The sequence below is a fragment of the Chaetomium fimeti genome, assembly GCF_033439085.1.
Source record: "Chaetomium fimeti strain CBS 168.71 chromosome Unknown B0H64scaffold_2, whole genome shotgun sequence".
NCBI classification, from domain to species: Eukaryota; Fungi; Ascomycota; class Sordariomycetes; order Sordariales; family Chaetomiaceae; genus Chaetomium; species Chaetomium fimeti.
In genome coordinates, this window is record NW_026944330.1 from 3,530,478 (window position 1) to 3,554,728 (window position 24,251).

At 57.7% G+C, this 24,251-nt stretch overlaps 9 protein-coding genes across 9 annotated transcripts; 6 read left to right on the forward strand and 3 right to left on the reverse strand.

The window, feature by feature from the left end:
• Window positions 1-200: 200 nt before the first annotated feature.
• On the forward strand, window positions 201-4,028 carry B0H64DRAFT_355221 (mediator complex, subunit Med5; the record flags this gene model as incomplete). Its single annotated transcript, XM_062801553.1, has 5 exons — window positions 201-1,509; window positions 1,563-1,625; window positions 1,685-2,200; window positions 2,248-2,788; window positions 2,839-4,028. The coding sequence occupies exons 1-5, from the start codon at window positions 505-507 to the stop codon at window positions 4,026-4,028; spliced, it is 3,315 nt and encodes a 1,104-aa protein (XP_062662780.1). The 5' UTR covers window positions 201-504.
• A 900-nt stretch (window positions 4,029-4,928) lies between these two features.
• B0H64DRAFT_95835 (uncharacterized protein) lies at window positions 4,929-6,801 on the forward strand (the record flags this gene model as incomplete). Its single annotated transcript, XM_062809029.1, has 3 exons — window positions 4,929-5,542; window positions 5,611-5,776; window positions 5,833-6,801. The coding sequence occupies exons 1-3, from the start codon at window positions 5,293-5,295 to the stop codon at window positions 6,797-6,799; spliced, it is 1,383 nt and encodes a 460-aa protein (XP_062662781.1). The 5' UTR covers window positions 4,929-5,292.
• Window positions 6,802-8,165: 1,364 nt separating this feature from the next.
• Window positions 8,166-9,936, reverse strand: B0H64DRAFT_455065 (FMN-dependent dehydrogenase-domain-containing protein; the record flags this gene model as incomplete). The annotated part of the gene is made up of 4 exons (XM_062807295.1): window positions 8,166-8,422; window positions 8,476-8,517; window positions 8,613-8,644; window positions 8,732-9,936. The coding sequence occupies 4 exons, from the start codon at window positions 9,934-9,936 to the stop codon at window positions 8,262-8,264; spliced, it is 1,440 nt and encodes a 479-aa protein (XP_062662782.1). The 3' UTR covers window positions 8,166-8,261.
• A 470-nt stretch (window positions 9,937-10,406) lies between these two features.
• Window positions 10,407-12,897, forward strand: B0H64DRAFT_387927 (uncharacterized protein). The gene is made up of 4 exons (XM_062803236.1): window positions 10,407-10,560; window positions 10,733-11,097; window positions 11,159-12,065; window positions 12,127-12,897. Exons 1-4 carry the CDS (start codon window positions 10,513-10,515, stop codon window positions 12,613-12,615), a joined length of 1,809 nt encoding a protein of 602 aa, XP_062662783.1. The 5' UTR covers window positions 10,407-10,512; the 3' UTR covers window positions 12,616-12,897.
• Window positions 12,881-13,880, reverse strand: B0H64DRAFT_387930 (uncharacterized protein; the record flags this gene model as incomplete). Its single annotated transcript, XM_062803237.1, has 2 exons — window positions 13,503-13,880; window positions 12,881-13,378 (listed from the first exon to the last, which is right to left on the reverse strand). Coding segments are annotated over exons 1-2 (700 nt in total), but the record flags the coding sequence as incomplete, so codon positions are not given.
• Window positions 13,881-13,911: 31 nt separating this feature from the next.
• B0H64DRAFT_387933 (uncharacterized protein) lies at window positions 13,912-15,119 on the forward strand. Its single transcript, XM_062803238.1, has 2 exons — window positions 13,912-14,750; window positions 14,837-15,119. Exons 1-2 carry the CDS (start codon window positions 14,395-14,397, stop codon window positions 14,988-14,990), a joined length of 510 nt encoding a protein of 169 aa, XP_062662785.1. The 5' UTR covers window positions 13,912-14,394; the 3' UTR covers window positions 14,991-15,119.
• Window positions 15,120-17,264: 2,145 nt separating this feature from the next.
• Window positions 17,265-17,603, forward strand: B0H64DRAFT_371647 (uncharacterized protein; the record flags this gene model as incomplete). The annotated part of the gene is made up of 1 exon (XM_062802171.1): window positions 17,265-17,603. The coding sequence occupies one exon, from the start codon at window positions 17,265-17,267 to the stop codon at window positions 17,601-17,603; it is 339 nt and encodes a 112-aa protein (XP_062662786.1).
• A 1,172-nt stretch (window positions 17,604-18,775) lies between these two features.
• Window positions 18,776-20,273, reverse strand: B0H64DRAFT_95938 (14-3-3 domain-containing protein). Its single transcript, XM_062809030.1, has one exon. It carries the CDS (start codon window positions 19,912-19,914, stop codon window positions 18,985-18,987), a length of 930 nt encoding a protein of 309 aa, XP_062662787.1. The 5' UTR covers window positions 19,915-20,273; the 3' UTR covers window positions 18,776-18,984.
• A 2,415-nt stretch (window positions 20,274-22,688) lies between these two features.
• B0H64DRAFT_439662 (uncharacterized protein) lies at window positions 22,689-24,063 on the forward strand (the record flags this gene model as incomplete). Its single annotated transcript, XM_062806442.1, has 2 exons — window positions 22,689-22,694; window positions 23,884-24,063. 2 exons carry the CDS (start codon window positions 22,689-22,691, stop codon window positions 24,061-24,063), a joined length of 186 nt encoding a protein of 61 aa, XP_062662788.1.
• Between the last annotated feature and the right edge of the window lie 188 nt (window positions 24,064-24,251).

The following is a 24,251-nucleotide window of genomic DNA, read 5'->3' on the forward strand; positions in this document are numbered from 1 at the left end:
GGCAAAGCTGGGTCGTTATCCGTACCATGATGCTGTGGATGGATGTACTAAGCAGTACGGCAGGGATTTGATAGTTACGTGATGGTTGTTGGCAGGTATGTCATGGTTGCATGACCACAGCCATTCTTAAGAATGACGTATAAACCTGTTGCCATCTGCCTGCCTTGGGAAATCACCTGCTCATGTTTAAACGCGCCGCTCTTTATCATGTGGCGGGCGCTTTGTTGCAGTTATTAAGCCCGGGGTGGTCAGTTACGGAGAAACGTATGCGCTGTAAATTACCTACAGAGCTCTGGCTTCCAGCGCCCCACTCTTTGCTGCGACCTGCTCACTCGGACCCTTCTTCCCCGGCGCGTTACTTCGTGCATGATCCCGTCATCATCAACCTCTACTCTTCCCACTCCACACACCACCACGAACATGTAACGAACATTTTTACGAATTGGTTGGATACAATTTACGCCCTACACACCAGTGATAGCAAGCGACGTCAATGCCCCAACCATGGACGCAGGCACCAAGAAAGCAAGCCTGTCGGCCTCCGTAGCGGCGTGGTCGCTATTCCTCCAACGCGCCCGCAACCAGCGTCTCGACCCGGCCCGATTCGCCGACTTCCTCCCCATTCATTTCAAGGATAAATACCCTCTGCCGCCCGTCATAATCGCCGACGAGCTGCTGCGCCCGACCGAACGCCAACGCTACAGCCTCGACCCCCGCGTGCACCTCTATCTCGACGCCCTGCTGAAGCAACACCGCGTCGATCCCGCCTCCGTCCTGCGCGCCCTGTTCAAGTACTCGTCCGCGCATCTGAAGGTGCGATCACAGGATGCCGATGCGCCAACCGGGGATGGCGTCGAGGGGGGGCAAAGGGGAGAGGGAGCATCACAGCTTGTCAGGTGGCAGAATTCGTACGATGACGAAGAGAGGATATTCTGGCGACTTGCGCAGGCGATACATCACAAGTCTGGAATTAGGACGGCCCGGAATGCGGTGCAGGTGGCCAAGATGCTGGCCAAATGGGCGCGCCTGTTCGCCGCGGCGGCGGCGGTCTTCTCCAGGGAGGCGTTTGGCTCAATACACGGCTTGCAGGCGAGAGACGAGATGGGAGACGCGAGGACTGCGTTCGTTCTGTTGCTCATTGCCTTCAGTGAGAACTCGCTGGCTCGAATGACGTTGAGCAGGCGGCTCTGCAAAGGTAGGCGCGCGGCCCAGCAATTGCGGGTAAGGTTAAGGTTTAGAGTTGGGGCTGACGGCGGCGTAGACGTTTGCAAGCAGCTTTCTGATGCCCTGCAAACCTTCATTCCCTGCGTGATGCAAGTGCTGCCCGAGATGGCAGGCCGACTGGAGCAGTTTCGTACCGAAACGCTCGGCAAATATCTCCCCGCGGAGAAGAAAGACGTGGAAGTAAACAGTTACATGGACAATCTCATCGACATGGACAACTTCCAGATACCCGAGATGCCGGTCGTTAATTCTCGAGCCGGTCTCTACATCTACCTCAGCGCTGCGGTAAGCCTTTGCGTCCGCTAGGAACACCTTGGATTCAAGCTGACAGTGTCCAGCTCGTGGGCCGGCCCATGGTTGACGATAGCGCGTTATTTACATACTTACAAAACAGATACCAGGTATGGACTCACAAGTTAAACCGAAACGGGCGCGCGGGATAGCTTCTAACATGCGGCAGGGAGACATACAATCTACAGCAGTACAGCTTATCCTAGCATCCTTCGACCTCCTCGCAAACGCCGTCTTTCGCAATGAGGGGCCTAAGACTGGCCACTTACTAAAGTCTTTCGTGGTCAACAAAGTACCCTTAATACTCGTCTCGCTGACGAACTCCCCGACCATGTATCCTTTCGACGCGGAGATGTGCATCAAGGAAGCGCTGGGGCAGGTGGACACTAACGTCTTCCCCACGCTGTCCGGCATGTTCGAAATGTCCAACACAAGCTCCTCCTTTCACGACTCTGTTCGCCAAGATTTCTGTTTCTCTTGCCAGCTACACGGCTTGCTTTCCCAGACGGCAATCGAGAACCTGCTCGGCGACATTACGTATCAGTCTCTGCCGGACGAGGGCCGTTACGTGAAAGATAATTTGGTCCAGGCATGTCTCTTGGATATGGACAGGACGCAGAAGCTAATTGGAGAGCTGGACAACATGAACGGGAACGTGGGTGCTGCTGCCCAAGCCATCATTGAGGTATGTGATTCTTGATATCACTGTTCGATCTGTATTGACCCCAGCAGGTTATCGGCAGCCTCTGCCGGGATAAGGCAACCCTGCCTCTCAAGCAGCTTTGCAGTCAACTCGCGGCCAAACCTCTGGCACTAGATGTCCTGCTCCTCTTCGACAAGCCACAAAAGATCCTGCATCCGCTGTGTGACCTGCTCGACAATTGGGGCGGGTACGACGAGGAGCAGGGCGAGTACCACCCAGTGTACGAAGAATTCGGGTCCATCCTGATCCTTCTATTGGCGTTTGTCTACCGGTATAATTTGTCACCCGCGGACTTGGGCATCCGCTCGCCGGACTCCTTCGTGGGGCGATTACTGGGCGGCGGCAACCATTATCGGCCACTGGAGGATCTGAATGAGCAGGAGAAGGCACACTTGAACGGCTGGATCCATGGCCTTTTCGATACTGATACTGGCGGCCTCGGGGACGATCTCATGGCTTTGTGTTTGCCGCAGGACTTCTACCTGCTTATGCCTACGCTGTTCCACCAGATCGTCGTTGCGCTGAGCGCAGGGTACCTCACGGACGAGGTACTGAAGGGCGGTCTTGAGTGTAAGTTATTTGCCCCCACCCCGGAAACCTGGCACTGCTAACCGTCATAGACCTGGTCGGCGTCCTCCTGTTGCCGTCTCTGGTCCCCGCGATACTGTACCTTTCCAATCAGCTGTGGGTGACCAACCCGCATATGCAGCCCGCCATCATCAAGATACTCCAGGTCATTATTCGGCCAAGCTCCATCTCCAGCGAGGCAGCTACCATGCTCTCGTCTGTTCTCAACATCGTGGCCAAACCGCTAGAATACGCACTGCGCTCCTACCAACGGCAAGACCCCAAGTGTCAGGAGGTCGAGCCTCTCCTCCGCGCCATCAAGGAGAACCTCGCCCTCTCCCGCCGAACGGGCGGCGCGGGCCACACCGAGCTCGAGTCCTGGTGCACCACGCACGCCAACAACGGCGCGAACGGCGCCGCCACCCCGCACAGCGGCCTCTCCGCCGCCGTCCGGCACACCGCCCAGAACCTCGTCCAATGGGCCCAAAACCCACCCCTCAACGGCATGCCCGCCACCTACACCCACCGCCAGACCCTCGCCGCCGTCAAGATGCTCGGCGCCAAACGCCTGCTCGCAATCCTCCTCGACGAGCTCAAAACCGCCACCGACATCTCCCAAGCCAGCATCGCCTACGACGTCGCCACGGCCCTGATCTGCGCCCCGGACGTCACCAACGACCCCTCCCTGGCCCCCTCCACCCCCTCACCCACCACCACAACCAACCCCCCCGCCGCCGGGGGGCCCGACGACGGCGGCAACGACCCCACCCGACCCCAGCGCCGCATCTCCCTGCGCGACGCCCTCAAGGCCGAGGCCGACGACTGGAAGCGCACGCGCAAGGCCGACGCCGCCGTCGCAGAGGTCGTCGTGCGCCTCTACCGCCGCGTCGAGGCGCAGATGGCGCCCGCGCCGCCGTCGGATGCGGAGGCGGCAGCTGCGGCGGCGGCGGCGGCGGCTGCTGCTGCCGCGATGCTGCAGCCGGAGTTGGGTGATGTGGGTGGCGTGCTGGGGGACGCGATCGCTGCGGCGGCGGCGGTGGCTGGGGATCATCATCATGGGCTGCATGGGCATGAGGGGATGGTGATGGATGGCGGGGGGTTGGATGCGGGGGATTTGGGCGGGCTTGGGGGTGGGGAGATGGTGCCCGGGTCGGAGATGAGTGCGGATGGGCTGTTTGGGGGGCTGAGTACGGGGAGTGAGTTTGGGGCGGACTTTTCGTCGTGGGATATGGATTTGTCTTAGGGGAAGGGGTTGAATCTGGGGGTTTGTTGGGGTGGTGGGCTGATGGTGAGGTTACTTGGGGGGATGGAATGCTGTGTGAGGCTATCGTCAGGGTTGAGTGGGACGGGTTTTGGAGTTGGGTGTTGGGGTTGGGGGTCAGCGCTCTCCTGCATTGTCTTTGTATGTATCAAGATGAGACGGCATCACCACGTGTTGGCGATGTTTCACAGAAACGCGGTGGGAATCAACTCTCCAGTAAGACCGCAGGCCTCAGTTTCACGGGAACTCTCTCCGGCTAGGGCCCCTCTCGGCGGCTGACGACGATCTCTGCAGCACACCACGTGTGGGGAGGGGAATACGAGGGTGACAAACTTATTAATCCTTGGGGGAGCATGCAGATGCTTGTGTTCCGCAACAACATAGATAAATGAGAACACCATCACCGCCTCCCTTTCAGCTCTCACTTCCGCTCGCACCGAACATCGGCTCACCGGCTTCGGATTCTCGGACCCGAACCCTCCACGCTGCCGTCTTCCCGTCCTCGCGATACTCTCCATTTTCAGCCTCCCGCCAATGTAACGTCAAAATTCGGTTAAGCGACGCGGCAGACAGCTTGTTTGGTGCCAAGACAGCAGCTCTCCACGCTGGGCGCCATCCGTGTCCGCGTTGGGTTTAACGTCTCAATAATCCACGCATCTCAAAGTCCCCCCGACCCCGGGGCGTTGCTGACGGGTGATCGGCCATGTTTGCTCGCGGCGGGGGAGGGAGGGTTGCGTGGGATGGTGGTATGTGACGCGACGGACTTTGATGAGATTCAGGAGGGAAGAGTGAATGGATCATCTTCAGGGGCTTCTGTTGAAGAGAGAGAGCAAGACACCAGAAACAACACGACAACAAGCTGTGTGACGACTGACGACTCTCTTCACTCTTAAGTTGACGATACCACGCTGTTGCCCGTGACCCCGCGCCACCGACTTTCCTGGCGTCGGTCCCTGGCAAGCCACATCCACCAATAACACCCTTCGTCCCATGGGAAGACTGGGCCTGTTGTTCAGCTCGGAGCCCAGTCTGGAACCAAAGAGCCTCATCCCGCCAGCGCTCAAAAGCGGGACGCGCTCGTTGCTCTCCGCCCGGTCCCTGGTTCCCCCGTGCATTATTCTGGCCGAGTAATTCTGGCGGAGAAGCGCGGCCGCGATCTTCCCTCCACAGTCGTCCTTGAGTTGATCGACAGATTGACTAGTTATCTCCACCAACGACCTCGTTCTTCGAATATCATCTGCTCGGCATGAGGAAGGCCATCGGCTGCGCAGCCTTGAGCTGTGCTCTCGGCCTGGCCCACGCCAAAGCGTTGAAATGGAGTGAAGACGGCCACCCAAGATGGGTTCCCCCCCAAGAGACGCCTGTTGGCTACATGCTCGAGCTGGGCATGAGTCCGCCAATGCCAACGCCTGCACCCAAGGCCTCAAGGGTGAGGGCCGTTCTAGAGGCCCGTGATACGGACGATAATACGTGCGGCTACGTGAGCGGGATTCCCAGTAAGCAGGCCTCCGCGGTTGAGATGTAAACATGCATGTATGGACACACTTAGACTAACACGGTATAGCATCGTCCCTCTGGTGCGCCAACACGGCACGGTGCGTATACAACTCAATACACTCTCACATCGGCTGCTGCGACGACACGACGTCAAACTGCCCGATCTGGACCACATGCTTCGACTCGTCGGAACGTGACAGCTACACTACTAACAACGGCCGCACTCTGTGGTGGTAAGTGTGCTCCAGGACCCAAGCCGAATAGACCGGCGCTGACACACACATCACAGCGGTAACGATGAGTACCCATACTGCCACACCCATCTCTACCAAGACGAGGCCCTCGTCGGCTACACCCTGCTCGGCTGCGCGGTAGCCGCCGGGACAGGTCAGGTGTGGTACTCGTCGTCCAGAGAGACCCCAACCCCAAGCCCGAGCCGGAGCCCGACACCCATCACCGACCCGAGCACCTTCTCCGACGACCCGACCCGCACCCCCGACCCCATCTCTTCCACCACCAGCACCGCAACCCCGCCCCCTGTTGAGTCCTCCTCCACCCCCGTCGGCGCCATCGTAGGCGGCGTAGTCGGCGGCATCGGCGCCCTCGCCCTCATCGTCCTGGGCGTCTGGTGGCTGATGCGCATGCACGACAAGCAAAAGAAGGAAGCCGCCGCCGCCGCTGCAGCCGCCGGCATGGCCCCCCACCACCAACAACAGCAACCACCACCCAACGGCGGCGACCCGCACATGTCGCAGCTCCCACCCCAACACCACCAACAACAGCCGCCGCAGGGCTACTACGTCGCCAGCTACGCCAAACCCCCCGCCGGCCACGGCTCCGTCGCCTACAGCACCACCACCGCCGGCGGGTATGACCAGGCGACTGTGGTTGGCAGCTCGCCGCCGGGCTCCCCGCCGCTGTCGGGGCCCGGGTCGGGATACCAGAATGTGCAGGGCACGCCGTCGCCGCCGCCTCAGGGGCAGGGGCAGTTTGGCGGGTTTGCTGGGTTTGGTGCGCCGCAGCAGGGCCAGCAGCAGCAGCAGCAGTTTGGGAATGTGCCGCCTGGCAGTGCCGTCTCGCCGGGGACGCAGGTCGCGCCGGGGGGTGGGTTCCAGCCGCAGCAGCAGCAGCAGCAGCAGCAGCCGCCGCCGGGTTATGGGGTTGGGGATGGGTATGGTGGTGGGCAGCAGCAGGGGTATGCGGCGGAGTTGCCGGCGCAGAGGGGGGATGGGGAGTTGAGGGAGTTGCATGGTTAGGGGGGTTTGTGTGATGGGATGAGATGGGATGGGGGGGTGGTTTGCGAGGTATTAATATGTTCGGTTCACTCATGTTCGCAATGAATACAGTAGGTAGGATACCATGAAGACGAAGTCATACATCAGCTGCCCAAGGCCGTAGCTAAATAATCCACCAGTTGAAACATGAATAGCCATTCCGATGGTGGATTAGAGTCAACATCACGCCAAACTCTCAACAAACCAAGGCTTCGATCGTTGTTAGACAGGCCCTGAGCACCAGAAACGACATTGTCAGGAGGTTGCCTTGGGGCAGTAACCAAGGCACAACTTCTCTCCATATCCTTGATGATTGCGTCCATCACATAACTATTCCCAGCAGTCGCGCCATTTTCCGTTATTCTATGGATAATTGGTCGAGCATAACGCAGTAGATGTGACCTCTCCACGGCATCAACCGATGCCCGTGTCCACCTGCCAACGACGTGCTAACCACGCAGAATCAGCGAACAGGCCGGATACACTGGAATACGCTGGACTACTCACCTCATAGCCACCGCTAGCAGCGTCTGTTCTAGGCTCAGAGCCGGGGCCAATGCCGGGACCAGTGCCACCATCATCATCTCGAGCTGGACGATCACCAGTAGGTCTGGGAACAGAACTCCAGAGGTTGTTCTCGAGCTCCCCAGGAGGAACCCTCAACGCCAGCTGTTGAATCCAGGTTCTGACATTCGTAAGGTCGGCCGTGAGACTAGCAACTTGACGTTGCAACTCCTGAACATTCTGAGTGTTGGGAGAAGCATCGGGAGGGATGAAAGGTGGAATAACGCCGCCCTCACCAGCAGGCGGGCGCCGAGAACCGTATGAATCCATGGTTAACTACCTAGTCCACTGTGGACCTGAGATGCAGAAGATAAAACGAAAGAGAAAGAAAGAACTCGCTCCCAACCTTCAGGACAAAACTCAGTCCGGATAGGTGCATGAGCCTAGGCTGCCCAACGCAGCAAATCCAACGCCTCATTGGATACATTTTACGAGACAAACCGAGAGTACTCGTAAGCACACAATCTGATTATTCAAAAAGCCCGGGTAGGGCTCAAAGTGCTCGAAGGGGTCGGAGATAACAGTAAACCCTCGTTTTTATTGCAGAGCAACCTCAATATCATGAGGTGCAGAGAACAAACCAGCCAGACACATCCGTCAAGTACGTATACCCTGATCGTCTCGACGTTAACAGGCAAAGACACTAGTTGAAAAGCACCATAAAATCGGCGGGTCCTCTTCACTCCCATGGATATATAACCAACTACGGGCGACCGCCTCGCACACACATGGTAGGACGTGTCCAAATACTCTCATCTCTATCCAAATCCGAGAGAAGCCCTCATCCCCAGCTGTGCACAACCAGCCCACGTAGCCAAACCGAAACAAAATGCCTCAGCCACCCCATTAACTTGAGACTCCTAACTTATCTACCCTCAACTCAAATCTTGCTCCTCCTCCATTTGGCGTAGGGGTGCTCCTCGCTCAGACTATCCGGCACAAGATGGTCGATAGCCCGCGTATTCAACAGCCCGGGGTGCAGCTGGTCCAGGCTCGTCACACCGCACATCTTCATGGTGGTCACCAGCTCGTCGTCGAGTACTGTCTCGTTAGTCGCAAGCGGGCAGAAGAAGGTAAGGCAAAAGACCACTTACTCTCCAACACCCTCTTGACGCCCTCCTTTCCATATCCGAGTCCTAAACCAGCACAGTGTCAGCCCTCTCCCATCAGCCCATCCCCAAAACAACAAACAAACGAAACCACCACCACCGCACAGATAGATGATACGTACCATACAAAACCCCCCTCCCCACCCCCACCCCCCTGGCCCCCAAACACAACGCCCTAAACACATCCCCCCCCCTCGCCACGCCCCCATCCACAAAAACCTCCACCCGCCCAAACACCCACGGACAGCACCGCTGCAACTCCAACAGCACCACCACCGCCGCCGGCGCCCCATCCACGCTCCGCCCGCCATGATTCGACAACAATATCCCATCCACGCCCGCCTCCACCGCACGCACCGCGTCGGCGGCCGTCTGGATGCCTTTTATCACGAGGGGGGTTTGGGGCGGGAGGTGGCTGCGCAGCCAGGGGAGGGTGGTCGTCCAGGTTAGCGAGGGGGAGATGTAGCTGGCCATGAGGCGGCCGAGGGCGGAGCCGTGGGTGTCCGTGAGGGGGGTTAGTTGGGTTGCCATGGGGGTTGTTGTGGTTGGTGTGTTTTGGGAGGGGATGCGCTCGTCGGCTTCGCGCTTGCCGGGGACGGGGGCGTCGACGGTGAGGAAGACGCCCTTGATTTTGGGGCCGGTGGTGGTGGTGTTGGTGGGGGAGGTGAGGGAGTGGAGCAGGGCTTCGGTGTTGGGGGCGTGCTTGTCGACGTAGAGCTGCAGGAAGACGGGGATGTTGGTGGTGGTGGGGTCGTGCCCGGCGGGGGATGGGTGGTCGAGTGCCGCCTGCACCACGTCCGCTACGGAGAAGCTCGCGCTCGTGCTGATGACCTGGGCGACGCCGCCTCGCTCGCGGCAGGCGCGCGCTATCTCGCGCTCGCCCTCCGGGTGGACGGTCTTGCCGAGGGAGGTGGGCGAGACGAAGACCGGGGAGGATACGGGCTGGCCCAGGATGGTGGTCGCTAGGGAGACGGGCGCGGAGACGTCGACGAGCACACGCGGGCGGAGGGTGATCTCGGAGTAGGCGGTGCTGTTGCGGTGGTGGGTGTGGCAGTCCGTGGCGGCCGACGAGACGAAGGCGAGGGTCTTGGGCGGGAGGAAAGTGTGGGCGGCCAGGCGGAAGTCGTTAACTGAGATTAGGCTGGATAAAGGGGGCTTGCGCGTTGTAGATGGTTGTGGGGTGGGGGGACGGGGAAGCGGGAGAGGAGAGGAGAGGTGGCCGAGGTGTTGAGACGCAGGGAGCATGGACTGGAGCAAGGAAGGCGCATGGACGGCCCGGTATGCTTCTGTCCCATCTTTCCCGGCGTGCTCAAGAAGGACGGACAGACCGCCGGGGTGAGTCGGGGCGAAGTCGGTAAAGTCGTAGACCAGGCCGTCGACGGCGATCCACAGGGAGCCGAGCGTGTTGTGGCTGGCGAGCTCGGAGGGTGATATTGCGGGTGGCATGGTAAGATATTAGCATAGAGATAGCCGGGAACAAGTGAATTCATTCAACCAAACCCTTTCCGGGGGTTGGACCTTGTTTTTATCGATCCCGAGTGCCGGCCGGTGCACCGGAGCCGAGAGTGGGGCACTTCGGCGTGGATTGCACCGAGAAGTGGAGCCGAATCCCGGCTGTTGATTCCGGCGCTTCAACTTGGCGTGGTGGCATCCGGGGCGGCGCCGGATGGGACGCATTCGGCGAACCAGCTCAATTGTGGGTTGTCTGGATCTTATCCGAGTGCCCATTATGAAAGACACGGCTTCCGCAAGGTTGCATCGCTGTCGAGTGGGTGCAGCTACACAGTAGATACACAGTAGCGATTACCTGCTTCGAATTACCTGCGGGGTTCCACGATGGCAGCCTAGTAGTGCACAAGGTTAAGTGTACCGAGGTTACCTAACTTAGGTGCCCAGGGTGGGTACTCAGTGTAACTGCCTAACTGTCACAGACGGACAGAACACACGAACGGGAGACTCTCGAGAACAAACATTGGATGTAAAGGTAGGCCAAAATACCTGCAAGAGTGTTAGATCAGTACCATGTTCGATCTTCTGCCGCCAGAATTGCTGCTCCATATCGTCAAACAGGTTAGTTACCTAGCTGATCATTTAACCTGGTCGCTCTTTCTTCCTCTCTCTCTGTCTCTCTCTCGCTCTCTCTCTCGCTTTCCCTCCCCCCCTTCACTCTCTCTTTCTTTTCTCCCCCCCTCCCCTCCTTCACAAGCGTTAATTACATAGTTCATCGCGCAATCCCAAACAGTTGAGCAAACCAGATCTGCAATCCTTCTCCCTCGTCTCCCAAAAATGCCATCGGATCGCTCTTCAACCCCTCTGGGAGTCAGTCGTCGTCACCTCAAAGTCGGAACAGTATTTGCACCACAACGACGCCTTGCGCCTACCGCAGGAACGCCTCCAACTTGCGAGGGAACTCCGTTTTGAGGCTGAGTTTTACCGGTATCCCATCGCGGCACGATGTCCCCATGTGGAGCGTCCCGAAGACATAGCTGGGTATAGTACGTCCGTGGCCGACACTAGGATGAAATATTCCTCACCCTTCACGCGCCTTGCCCAACGGACACGGTGGGCCGTTGAAAAGTTTGAGGACAGCCATCTGCAATCTTTTAGGTACTTCCGCCTCGGCATACTACTCCCAAGCCCGTGAATTCACTAACGCCCTCTAACGTAGCTGGGGCTTGGGCGCTTGCGTGCCCTCCGGCGCTCTCGGGCCGAGCGGGTTCGTCACGCTTCAGAATCACTCGTTGCGATCCTTGAGCCTGATAACCAACACCTTCTGCAACGAGGAACCGGACGAGTGGTGCGCCGTGGACTTGTCGTCCTTCTCCCAGCTCCAGAGTCTATGCTGGATAGCCCCCAATGGCCTGGCCCTCGATACCTTGTCCACTGCTATCCAGCGAAATTCGGAGCGGCTGCGGCGTCTCGAATTAGACTTTGTCTGTTGGGAATCACTTCGGTACTACTTGGATTCCCGTAGCGAGGAGAAGGTGCAGCAGGAAGACTGGTGTGCCAAATTCTTTGGCCTGACGACCCAACCCGCCCGGCTCATCTTCCCAGCGATTCGCGAGCTGTCTTTCACCGACCTACCTCTCATGGCCGACGTGGCGTGCGCCGTCAACTTTGGCACCCTCAGGTCCCTCACCCTGCGACGATGTCTGGGCTGGGATACCTTTCTCGCCCGGGCCACGGAGCTTAACCTTCCTGTGCGGCTCAAGACATTTGAGTTACACATTATTGACCACACGCCCGACGGTTGGGGCCGCACCGTCATACAAGATTTTCTGAACGGTTTCAAAGGACTCGAGGATTTTTTCATTGACGAGCCGGAGCAAGGGGAAACCCTCTCGTTCTGGGATAACGTCGCCCGCCACCAACCAACTCTCAAGAAATTTGTGCATCACCAGCGGACGGCGGGGCAAGCGGCGCATAGTAGGGTTTCGTTCGGTTCGGAAGAGGTTGTGGAAGACCTTTCCCTGCTCCCACGTGAGATGGACCGGATACGAGATGACCCTTCGGCAAACCCGCTCAATAATCTAGATCTCGGCTTCATCGGCCTGTCGTGCCACCCGAACCGGCTGGTGAGGACTCAAACTCGGCATTTCCCCCGAGCCACGGTAAGCTGACTATGATACTTTGCAGAGGTCTATCGTATTGCCTTTCGTGGCCAAGGCTTCGCTGAAGGTGCTCCACATCCGTCAGCCCTCTCCCGACAGTCGTGGGTCTGAGATGTCCTGGGCCCTGGGTAGAGGGCAGGTGGGCCGCGGCTCGGACATTACAATACAAAGCCCGCCCAGTGAGATAGACGATGTCATTTCAGGACGATGCGCCGAGACCGCCGCCGCCGCCATGTTTCGGCCAGGGCTACAGCCCCGTTTCCGCCAGTTCGCCGAGGGGGTGTTCGGGCCACAAGGGATCGGCTCGCTCCAGTTTCTCGTCTTCGGCGACTATAGCTTTGGCGGCCGCCGACACGATAACAGACTCATCTTCTGCCGAGACACAGCGGCGGACAGAACGAGCAACTTCCGGATCCTCGCCCGGAACGAGACGGACGTGGCACATCTCGAGGAGTACCGGGCTGCGGTGCGGGCATGTCCCACACGTGCATTTTTGGAAAATACCTTTGGGTAGTGAAAAGGTCCGCCTTAAGGTAGTGCTGGCGGGGCCGAGGGGCGCTTTAGGTACAGCTAGAGGACTGCGTTTGAAGTGAACGAGCGTCATTGGGATGCTCTCTGTTAATAATGTCTTGATGCGTAACAAGTGACGGCCTGGCGTCGACGGGAATCCGAGAAAAGGCCTCATCCCCAGCTGTGCCCACGCACCACACGTAGGTACCTAGCCAAGCCCAACCAGAAAACAAAAACCCTCAACCACCCCATCAACCACCACAAACAAACCCCAACATCCCCCCCCCCCCCGCCTCCCCTTCCCTCAGCTCACCACCAACGCCTTGGCCACCAACGCCCCCGCCCTCTCCCCCAGCTCCATCCCCAGCGCCAGCTCCCTCCCCCGCCCGCTCATCTTCCCCCACGTCTTCCTCAGAATCCCCACCAGCTTCTCCTCCTCCAACTCGCTCGTCCGCTCAAACCCCTCCAGCTGCCCGTCCAAAAACACCAGGCACGCCACGTCCTCCAGCACCTGCGTCTCGCTGTCCCCCCCTTCCTCTCTGCCCTCATCATTGGTGGTACTGGTGGTACTGGTGGTGCGACCCAGACCCTCCTTGCGCACCAGCGCCCCAATCCGCTGCACTGCTTCCTTGGGGATGGGGGGCTGGATGGTCGGGGAGGAGGTCAGCAACTCGGTGAGCTGGGCGGCGGCTTGGGATTTCTGTTTGGCGCGCCAGGTTAGGTAGCCGGCGCGGGTGGCGGGGTGGGAGGTGCGTGGGAGTTCCCAGCTGTGTTGAAAGTGTGTGATGTTAATAATGTCGAGGGTGGTAAGGAAGGGGGGTCAAAGGGGGGGGGGTTGAGGGTTGAGGGTCTAGAAGAAGGAAAAGGAAATAGAAAAGGGGGGTAACCTACCGTCGGAAGTGCTGGGCGCGGCAGGCGAGTTGGAGCTCGGGTGAGGCGTCGGGGGCGCGCACGGCCAGCCAGCGTGTCATCTTGCGGGCGTAGTCGAGCTCGAAGGGGATGGGGGGCTGGTCATCGTTGTTGTTGTCCTCAGGGTTGTCGTTGGGGGCGGGGCGTGGGTCTAAGGCGTGCGCTTCGTCGATTAGTTGTAGGGCGGCGGCGTAGTTTGGTTCGAGGGGTGGTAGGGACGCCATGGTTGTGGTTTGGTGGTGAGTTTGTGAGTTGGTGAGTTGGTGGCAGGTTGGTGGTGAGTGAGTGAGTTGGGTGAGTTGCGAGTTGAGGTTGATAGCGATGGGCCGGTGTCGGTTGAGATAAGGAGGTTGCAAGCAGAGACCCCCGTGTGCTGAGTCAGCAGATCCGGTGATAACGTCCAGAGCTGTAGGGCAACCGCGGCCTCTGTCTGTTCAGTGTCGGATGATGCCAAGCTGAGTCATTTTTGGCGGTGGATTTACTTTGTTGTTTTCCCATGACATACTCTCTCTTAGAATGCCTCGCTGGTCTGAGCCAAACCAACGACCTACAGGCGATGGCAGGAGTTAACTTCGGGCTAAGTCAAAACCTAATAGCGCACGCTCTCGATTCTTGATAGTCATGTTCTTCTATGTTCTTCGTTTTGAAGAGGCTTGGAAATGGCCACAGTTTCGGTTTTTGTCCTCCTGTTGTGCCTTCCAGGAGGATGAAATCATGAAATGAATCACGGCAACCAGTCACTCTTGCCTCCTTCTACCTGCTTCATTCCCCCAGTTTTCTAACCAAAACACCATCACTTTAGTGAGCTCTGACACACCCCTGGAACCACCACATCCATTATACAACCGACGTCAACAGATATCTCCTATCTAGTATGTGCCGCGAAACCTTCTGGCAGCTCCCTTGCGGCCACCCCCGTACCATTCACATGTTTTGCGAGGAATTCTCTTTCAAGCCGGGCCCGCTAGATCAGCCCTTGCCTTGTATCAGGTTAACGAGAACTGAAGGTCACCTCGCCAGTATATACGCCTTCTGTACACACCCCGGGTGCCAGTACCAGGGGCTAGGTTGGTGGTGTTGCAGTTGCAAGCAGCGGAATGTCGGATCTCAATGGGCAGGCGTCTGCTCAAACACCCCAACCCATATCATTGCCAACCGGCGCCCCGACATGCGGATAGAACCCGGATGCGGCCATTGCCGTTGTGTTCAGTGCCAGAGTGATCCTACTCAGTAAGTTTGCTCCCGCCATCATGGGTGTCGGCATCGACAATGTATATCGAGGTTTGGCTTACCCATGTTTGCCTGGTGCCTTCTAGCCTTCTAATCATAGGCACCGCGGAAGAGCTAATCACAGGTCACAACAACGACGACTACCAAGGAGTTGATGAGGATAAAGATGTTAATTCGGGCCAGAAAGACAGCAAGGATGACGGGAATGAGGGAGCAGGACGCCGACAGGGTGGCAATTAAGGGGGACAGTAAACACGGCAGTATAGAATGTGCTAACAGCAGTCCAAGGGAGCAGCAGAGGGACAAGGACGGACAGCATTGCTCTACTAGTATAAGATAGCAATACAAAGCGTGCGTATTAAGCGTGTATTTCTCATCCCGTGCTGTATGAACGCGGTAGAACTGGGAACTGGGCCAAAAGGCTTCCGGGCTCTCGGTCTTCTATCACGACCAACTGTGTCTGCTATATCGTACTCGTTTGGGGTGGTATATAGGTATGCGTCGCTATATCTTGCAAACATATCGGGCGAACCCCGGCATCGTTCTCTCCCGGTTGGCCCGAGATATGGAACCAGGATCACCTTGGCGCCCACCACATCTCAATATCCCAAAGTGTAGATGAATCCATGCAAAGTAAACTTGTCTCACAATCTTGGCCGCACTGTATGATCCTGCTTCCTCCCGTCCAGCCTCTATCTCCTCCCCACGCGGGTGTCTGCAACACACATCCAATATTTTGCCCCGTATAGCTGGGGTGGCACAAGACAAGCTCGGTGACTCGGAAAGATACAGCAACCTGTATAATTGTTTCCATTACAGTACCTATAAAATATGTCTCATGGCAACCCTTTCAGACCTTTCCGCATGGCGAGCAGAACAAGCAACCTCTGTTTATATCACCATCTACTTTTGTCAAATAGTACCTCTTCCCCGGCGGTAAATCATTTCCCTCCATCAACCCAAATATGCCCTCCAGAACTCTCAAGCAGAGCACCAAAAGCGTCATGTCATCCAGGGGAGGTTGGGCGTGTTGCAAGTGCTCATACTTGAACTCTGGCGGTCGACACGTCTGCCACGGAGTCCTCCCTTTTGGGAACTCCTACGACGAACCCTGCAACCACTGGCACTGTCCCAGCTGCCGAGGAGCAGGCACCAGTACGTTCTCCACCACATCTAAACTCACCCAACACCACGCACGACCCAACCTAACCTCCTTATCAGATGCCACCCAAGACCCGCCTCTCACAACCGCAGCCAACACCTTCCCCTTCACCACCTCCTACCCCCCCTCCACCCCCTCAGAGCCGCATCCCCATCCCCATCCCCATCCCCACCATCACCACCGAACCCCCTCCCATCCACAACCACCACAACCACCACGCCCACACCCACATTCACACCCACAGCAGCGCCCCCCAGCTCCAGCCGCCTTCTCCCACACAACCGCCTACCTGCAGAGCGCCGCCGCCGCCCGCCCCTCCACCGTGACCTTTGCCGAGGCCTTTCCTGCGCCGGTCTCCCTGCCCTCTGTTGACCCCGTGCTGGCGCTGGCTGGGTTGCGGTTGGATTACTCTGTGGGGGGGTGCGACGGGGGTGGGTATGATGATGATGGTGGTGGTGGTGGTGGTGAGTACGATGAGGGTGGTGGTGGTGGTGAGTATGGCGGCGGTGGTGGTGGTGGTGGTGGTGGTGGGGATGGGGGTTATGATGGGGGTGAGGGTGGGGGTGAGGGTGGGGGTGGCAGGGAGGAGGGCCAGGAGGGGTATTGGGGTGGCGAGGGGTATGGGGATGGGGAGGAAGGAGGGGGTGGAAATGGAGATGGCGACGGCCGGGATGCGGAGGGTGGTTGGCCGGAGGGGGGTGGAGAGAGGGGTAAGGGGAAGGGCCACGGGAGGGAGGGGGAAAGGGAAAAGGGAAATGATAAAAAAAAGGGTGAAAGAAAGCGGAAGGCTGAGAAGGATGGGGGAAGTAATACGGAAATGTATAAAAAGTTGGACAAGGGAAAGGGGAAAAGCCGTGAAATGGTGGGACACAAAGCGAAGGGGAAGGAGAAGGAGACTCGACGCTGCCCGGAGATGGCCTCGGTGTGCTATACTGCTGGGTACCAACCCGCGAGTGTGGAGGATGTGCTTGATGCCGGAAGAGAGGACACGTACTGGCATGACCATGGATACGGGAAGTGGAATGAGATGGAGAGGGAGTGGTAGGGTTTGTTGACATTCTGGACATTCAGGGGTAAAGGGTTAGGGTTGTTATATGTGGTCGTGATATTTCTGCAAAGTAGGTACCTACTACGTATGGTTTAATCTTACTTGAACGTCTTGCCCAGATCGACTGCATTTCCAGTTCACTTTTACCATTCCTGATTCAGTCATCTTGCAGTGTTGCACCAAACCGGGAGTGTGAACTAACGGCGCCTAGCTAGACTCGCTCTTCCTGTCCTCACATCAAACCTATGCACACTCACCGCTCAATGCACTCCCTTAAATGCGGACCGCCAGATTCCCCGTTCCCATGGCCGTGGCGATTGTGAAGGGGGGATCCTCCGAGCACCTCAACATCGAAGATGCTCTCAAACTCCCCGAGACCATTCTAAACGAGGCCATAGACTCCAAGGATTGCATCCTCAGCAACATGTACCATGGAATCCGGACGCCGCTCATCAGAATCTCCGGCATGGCTAGCTTCACTCCCGCTCTGAGCGCTGAAGCACAATGTCGAGGGCTACGTCAAGGATACCGGACAACAACTTTGCGTCACCCCTACCCCCTTTTCTGCACCGAACTCCAAGAAAACGCCCCCCGGATCCGGCAGACCGACGAGAAGATGGGTTCAGATGTGCCGAGTCTCTAAGGTCAGTAACCCGGGCCTTTGGGTGTTGTGGTGGCGGCAGTAGTCGATGACGACGATGAATGACACGTGAGGATCGCACCGGCTTTTGTCTACAACTCTCTGTTGTGGGTTCTCAACCAGCTATTCACCAAGGTCAATGCGATAAAGTCACCCTCCTCGCGTAACGTTTCGGCCGAAATCTCCGTCGTATGTCTTGGTTTCAAGGCGCCACAACGCATTGACCCGCACCTGCTCAACCCTCGTTCCCCTGGTTCCCAGGCAGGATGGTTGGTTTCTCGACCACGGTCGCTACGTGATGTCGGGCGGGAGGTCATGTAGGGTTTGGTGAGATCGTGTCCACGTCGGCGGTTGGTTTCTCGGAAGTTCAAGAATAGGTAGAGTGTCTGCGTGGTGTGGGGATTTGGAGAGGGTTGGGGGTCCGTTTTGCTCATTAGCGAGTATCCATTTACCGGTCGCATGGTTTAGGAAAAATACATCGTAGCGTCGTCGAGACGGGATGAAATATAGGATGTGATTGGTGTCGCCTCGACGGCTTCGGCAACTGTGATCGCGTTTGTACAATGGTGACCTTTTGTGGTCACGACCATGACAACGAAGCAGATACAACAACTACGAGGACAACTATGGCGGTGGCACAATCACGTCAACACTACAATCATGGTAACAACGAAAACGCTTCACGCGTAGGGCCGCAACAGTAGGTAGTGCTTGGTCTTGTATATCAGAGGCGACAACCCCAGCCCCAAAATAACAACACCTACCCATGAAGCGGCAGGTTCGCAAATTAAAAGAAAAAAGGCCCAGGATATAATATCCCCATTTACACTCACAAGCCCCCAAAACCCTCTCCCTCAGAAGCCCCGCTCGCTTAGAGCTTGCTAAAACGACCACAAGTACATACAGACAACCCAAAACCAGGCAGAAAAGACACCGTCGCCTTGCTATGGACGTTCCGGGTATCATTGAAGAAAGAGAAACGAAGAAATGGTCCTCTCCTCGGAGACGACGCAGGATATGGCTCCCAGAAATAGAGAGAATATGGAAAACATTAAATGACAAGTCGGTGACACACAGTGGGTTGCGGCCGCGTGGGGGTGGTGGGTATATACAACGCCTAGGGACTGCGCCTGGGATCTATGGTAACGGGTTCGCGCCGATGCTGCCGTGTGGCTAAGTGGTGGGCTTTTGGTGGTGGGATATATATATAATGGCGTCGGGAGGGAGGGAGAGGGCGGGGTGACTCAATGCCTGGTTGGTGAGCGTGTGTGGGCGTGGAGGATGGTGATTATGTATGTGACGGTTCGAGGTGCGGTATTAGTGTAGTGGTCCCAGACGTGGTTGATTGAGTCGGGGTGGTGGTGGTGGCGGCCGGGTGCGGGTGTTATATCATGCCCGGGGGCACGCCCGGCGGCGCGGTCGCCTCGCCCTGCTCCGCCCGTGGCGTCCCTTGTGTCCCTGAGCTTGACCCCCCTTGCGCCTTGCTCCTCAGGGTCGTGTTTGACCCTAGCCCCCGCTTCATCATCTTCCCCAGCACCGTCACCAGCTCGCATGCGTCGTTGAACATGTCGTTGTCGATGCCCTCGGTGGCCTCGTAGACCTCCGCGATGGTCTCCTTCGCGATCTGGCGGCTGCTCTCGACGTCGTGGACGCACTCGTAGAGGAACGCGGCGTATTCGGTCTTGACGGACAGGCGGAGCGAATGGGAGCCCCATAATAACTCGTCGGCGAGGTGGACGGCCTCTCGGAAGTATTGGTGCGCTTCCGGGAGATAGTCGCCAGGCCTCATGAGGAACGCTGTTGGTGGTGTGGGCCCGAAGCCGGGTGGAGGGCCTACCGGTCCGCCTTTGGACGTATTCCCCTCTTGGTCGTCCCTCGCGACCCCCTTTCCCTTGTCGGGACGTGTTGATGAGCCAGGTGCTGTTGTTGATGACTGGACCTCCGGGGTGTTGACGCCCATGGCGGGGACGGGTGGGGAGTTGTGGAAGAGGACGAAAATGTGGTAAAACGAAGCACGCAGCTTGTACGCCAGTACTTTGAGTTCGACATAATTTCCGACCATGGGCAAGACGTATTGTTGGAGCAGAACCAGCCCTTCGCGCGACAGCCATACGATATGGTAGGTTAGGTCCAGGCTGGATGCTGCTTGGGCGGCATCTTGTCGGCGCTGTTTCCGTGCCTTGATCAACTGAGCGGAGAGGTTGATGGAAAGCCCCAGGATCCTGAACAAGACTGACGCCAATAGGGGATTGTCCTGCTCGACTGCCTTGGCGAGCTTCCCGAGGAATTTTTGGTCGATCTCCGAGGAAGCCATGAAGACACCACGCCAAAAGGCGGTCGGGGATGTCGTGTGGTGGTGGCGGGTGAGGTGAGGACGCCGGAGGAATCGGGGACGGGGACGGCCAGGGATGACACGGATCGACCAACTTCACCGTGCGCCACAAACCCAAATTTCCCCCTCGAGCAAACGCAACTTGAATGAGTGAATATCGGTCGGTATATCCCCGCCTACCACATCGGCGTCGTCAAATGAGCTTGGGACACGGCGGCCTAAGAATGAGTGAGGCCTGCCAGCGTCTTGGGCTTCAACGGTCCCCGAATCGGCCTCTCGACGAATTGGTTTGTGCCTTTTTTTTTTATTACACAAGACTGCAGTCGAGGCATCAGAATATTGGGCAGGGCGGACGACTCGAGTCATTGGAGGAGTACTGACCAATATGATACAGCGAAGCAAGTTACGTTGAAGCGGCAATTTGTACAGGGCAGAGGGCGAGTCGATAGCGAATCAGCAGCCGCGGATGACACCGGTTAGCTATTCGAATGAGGACCCGAAGGAGAGTTGAGGCTCGGAGTTTGAGGTGGGCGCGCGGATGGTGACGCAGGGCATGGCGGCGACCTTGCAGTGCGAGAGAGCGAGCGAGCGAGCGAAGGTGCGAACGAGCGACTTGGGTGAGCGGCGGCGGGTGGGTGAGCGTGGTTGGTGTTGAGTTAGGTAGCTGCGGCAGCGGATGAGATGAAACGGCACCTCGTCCCCCGGGTTTCTGCAGCTCAGAAACGGTCAGAACTCTCAGAACACGAGACCTTCTGGAAAAGCGCCGGCAACGCGCGTGGTCGTGCGGGACCACTTGGACAATGCTCGACCGGGGGTCCTGCACTTCTTTTTTGTTAGGGGAAGCGCACGCAGCAGATTATTCGGATCTGTCGCAGTGGACTCGGTGAAGCCAAGCGATGCTGCCCTGGGGGGCTGGGAGATGCGCGCGGCGGTGGAGCTCGGGAGCTGCGACAGCGTCTGAGAGCAGGCCTGAAGCCGATTCGAGGCCACGAGTGGGTCAATTGGCGGTGCGGGTTCTGCCCGGAGCCGGGTTCGGAGCGAGATCTCGATGGTAGGCTACCCTGATGCCGTGGTGCCGGGGGAGGGAAGGGCCAGGGAAAGTAAACAAGGTCAAGAGTCCGGGGTCTGAAGATGTCTTAAAGGACGTGCCCACGGGCGCAGCGGCAGAGGCAGAGGCAGAAACAGAGACCAGAAGAAGCAGCGAAAGCAGCAGAAGCAGCAGAAGCAGGGCACAGCGAAGGTCTCATGCATGAACAAGCAAAGGCAGTGGATCCGCTACTCTGGCCGGGGATTCTGGGGGGGTGGTTTCTGAAAAGCCTTGACGATGCTGGAACAAATCAACAACGACCCGACTCGGCGGCCAGCCTATACTAGTGCATCGGATGACGCAGACGCACAATGCAAGGCAAGGCAAGCAAGAAGTGCAGCTCGCCGTCGAAGGTCTGATTCGAGTCTGGATCGGAAAGGAGCGACAATGTCATAGGATAGACAAAGAGAGTGATGACGGGGGGTCCTGGCCTGGATTTGAAAACGAATGGAAGCCGTTGGAGGGCTCGCAGATGATGGCGCGCTGCAAGGTGAGTTGTCCACCACCCTCAATCACTGGGATGCAGCCGCAAGCCCCACGGCTCCATTCGGGCGGGGACAGCACCGGCGATTGGAGTTGCAATGAAGCAGGGCAGCCTGGCCAGGACGAGCAATCGAGACGCGCGAGACGCATCAGGCGCGATGCATGGCGTGAGTGAATCCGGGGACCCGCACGTGTTTCGGCACGCGCCGGTCTTGTGTGGAATTGAGAGAGCGAAAGTGGGAGAGTGGCTGTCGAGAAAAGAATTGAAGAATGGATCCGAGTTCAAGGAATGGAAGGAAGCAGTTGGCGCCTCCGCGATGAGCCCCCCGGGGTGCGTCGGTACCGAGGTGAAGGCACGGATGGCAAGCATCAAATCGGGAAAGGACAGCTCTACTCGCTGCTTACCTAAGGCTGGGTAAGAAGAACTCCCAAGCATCAAGTTGGAAAGAACTTGGAATAAGGGTGCACGAGCCCTCCAGGTTCATCCCGGCGCCAGCCCGCCGAAACTGCCCTGAAAGTGCTGCCGGATCGCTGACTTGGGAACCCTGCCCGCCGATTTGAACCTGGTCCAGCACCACAGGGTCGAGAGGGTTCATCAAAAAACCCCGGCGATTGTTTCCAGTTCCCAGCCATCGCATTTCCGCGCACATGGGACAAAACAAAGCCAATTGGTGCCAGCATCAACCACCCACACACAAGCGATCCAGCACCGCGCCTGGCCTTCAAACATGCGGCCACCCTCCCACAACAGACCGCGCAGCGTGTCGAAATTTACACAACAGCACGGATGGTCGCCTTTCGGCCATGATAGCCCCGCGCGGCCTGCCGTTTCCGTGCTCTCGAAACAAACAGAAACGAACTGGCGGTGAGCCGAGTCCAACATCCCCTGAGCTTGCAAGTCGCCACCGACACACCTCGACCGGATCGGCCTGGTTCGTCTGAAAAGGGGACCGATATCCGTCTGCCTCATCAGCCGCTCGGCAGCCCTCGCAGCCTCAACAGCCTCGCCCCAATCTGGCTAACGTATTTCCCTTCTCGAATTTCGACAGCCCCAAGTTCAACACGACCCACACCCATGTTTCTCACAACTTACACTCGGTTGCCTTTCAAATTCTCACAAAAAGAGAAATGCGGACAACTGACCCGGTCGTCGAGTCCACGCGGCCCGATCACAAGGATGGTCACCATGGCCGTTACACAGCGTCATCTGCTCTCACCCTGCAGCCCTATAAGAGCAGCGCTCTGTCTCGGTGTCCTGGGAGCCGGTGCTTGGCAAGCCCATCTTTCACGTTGGGGGCCGTGCAAACGCTGGATGATTGGGCTGGTTGCACAAGTTCCAACTCGGCTCTTGCTCTCTCCGGGTCGCATTCCTATCTCGGAACTTGACCAGCGATGAGTGAAGTTGAGAGTTATGAGCTGCACCTCCGAGGCGCATCGTGTTATGTTGAGCCGCTTGGCTCAGCCAGATCGTACATCTCACGAGTCGGAGCTCGCCGGGCGACTCGGCAATGTAATGTGGCGGTCGTATCGTTGCTCCGAACTCCCGCCGACGATTGTGGTAGGTTACCAGTAGCGTGCGGGCCATGTCATAAATAGCATCACGAAGGACCCGGGCTCAGGTGTCCCCTCACGCTCCGTGTCACGGAGATTGGTCACCCGGATTGATAACCCGGCCCGCTGGGCCCGCGTGTCGCCCGAGATGGAGGGTGGTGGTGTGAGGCTGCGCGGGTTCTGCAGTATAATTGAGAGCTGAGCTATAAAGTAGGTAAGGAGTTGGTCAGATCCATACGCAAGCAGCCAGCAGCTGGAATACGGATCTGCGCTGCACAAGGAAGGCGAGACGTCCTGCCGTTCAACTTCAGCTGCAAGAATTTTATCTTTGCAACTGTAATCACCTCGCTTTCCGTTTGCGATTTGTGAGTAATCGCTTGCCGCGTGGTATAAGAGTCAGCCTCGCCCGTGAGCCTCGAGTCAGCACGGGGTTGAGATCGCATTCAAGTGACCAACCGACCGAGGGTTTCTCTTGACGTGAGCCAACACAATATTATCATTTGCTGGCCTCGTTGACTGTTTCTTGTTCAAATAACCCGCTCTTGCTCATCAACCCGCCTTCGCCCCTTTCTCTCTAGTGACACCAAAACCATCATTGAACCCCTTATCAAACCAACCAACCAACTACCAACACAACACAACACAACACAACTCAACTCAACTCAACTCAACTCGGTTCAACTCAGTTCAACTCAGTTCAACACAACACACAACACCCAACCCTCCAAACAAACCTCCAAACAACAACCCCCAACCCCCCCCAAAACACAACAATAAGAAAAAGACCAGAAAAAAAAGAAGTAAAAATGTGCCGCTACTACGCCCACCAGCACACCTGCCACCACGTCGCCCTCTCCTTCGCCACCTTCTGCGGCCCGGCCTCGCTGATCCAGAACCCCTGCGGCGAGCGCCACATCTGGCAGACCATTGCCGTCGGCGAGCCCTGCGAGGACTGCAAGCCTGTTGGGAGCAGCAGCGGGGGGGCGTACCAGGCTTATGTTGGGCGGTGATGCGCCCCCCTGTATTGTTTGTATTGGGTGGGTCGATGGGGGTTGTGAGTGAGAGGTAAAGGGGGAGGGGGTGGGAGGGGGTGTTGTGAAGGGATGGAGGGGGGCTGTGAGAGGGTGTTAAACTGAGTGATGGGGGTTAGGAGATGATTATGATGATGGCTTATGTTGGGGGGGTATGGACCGGATGG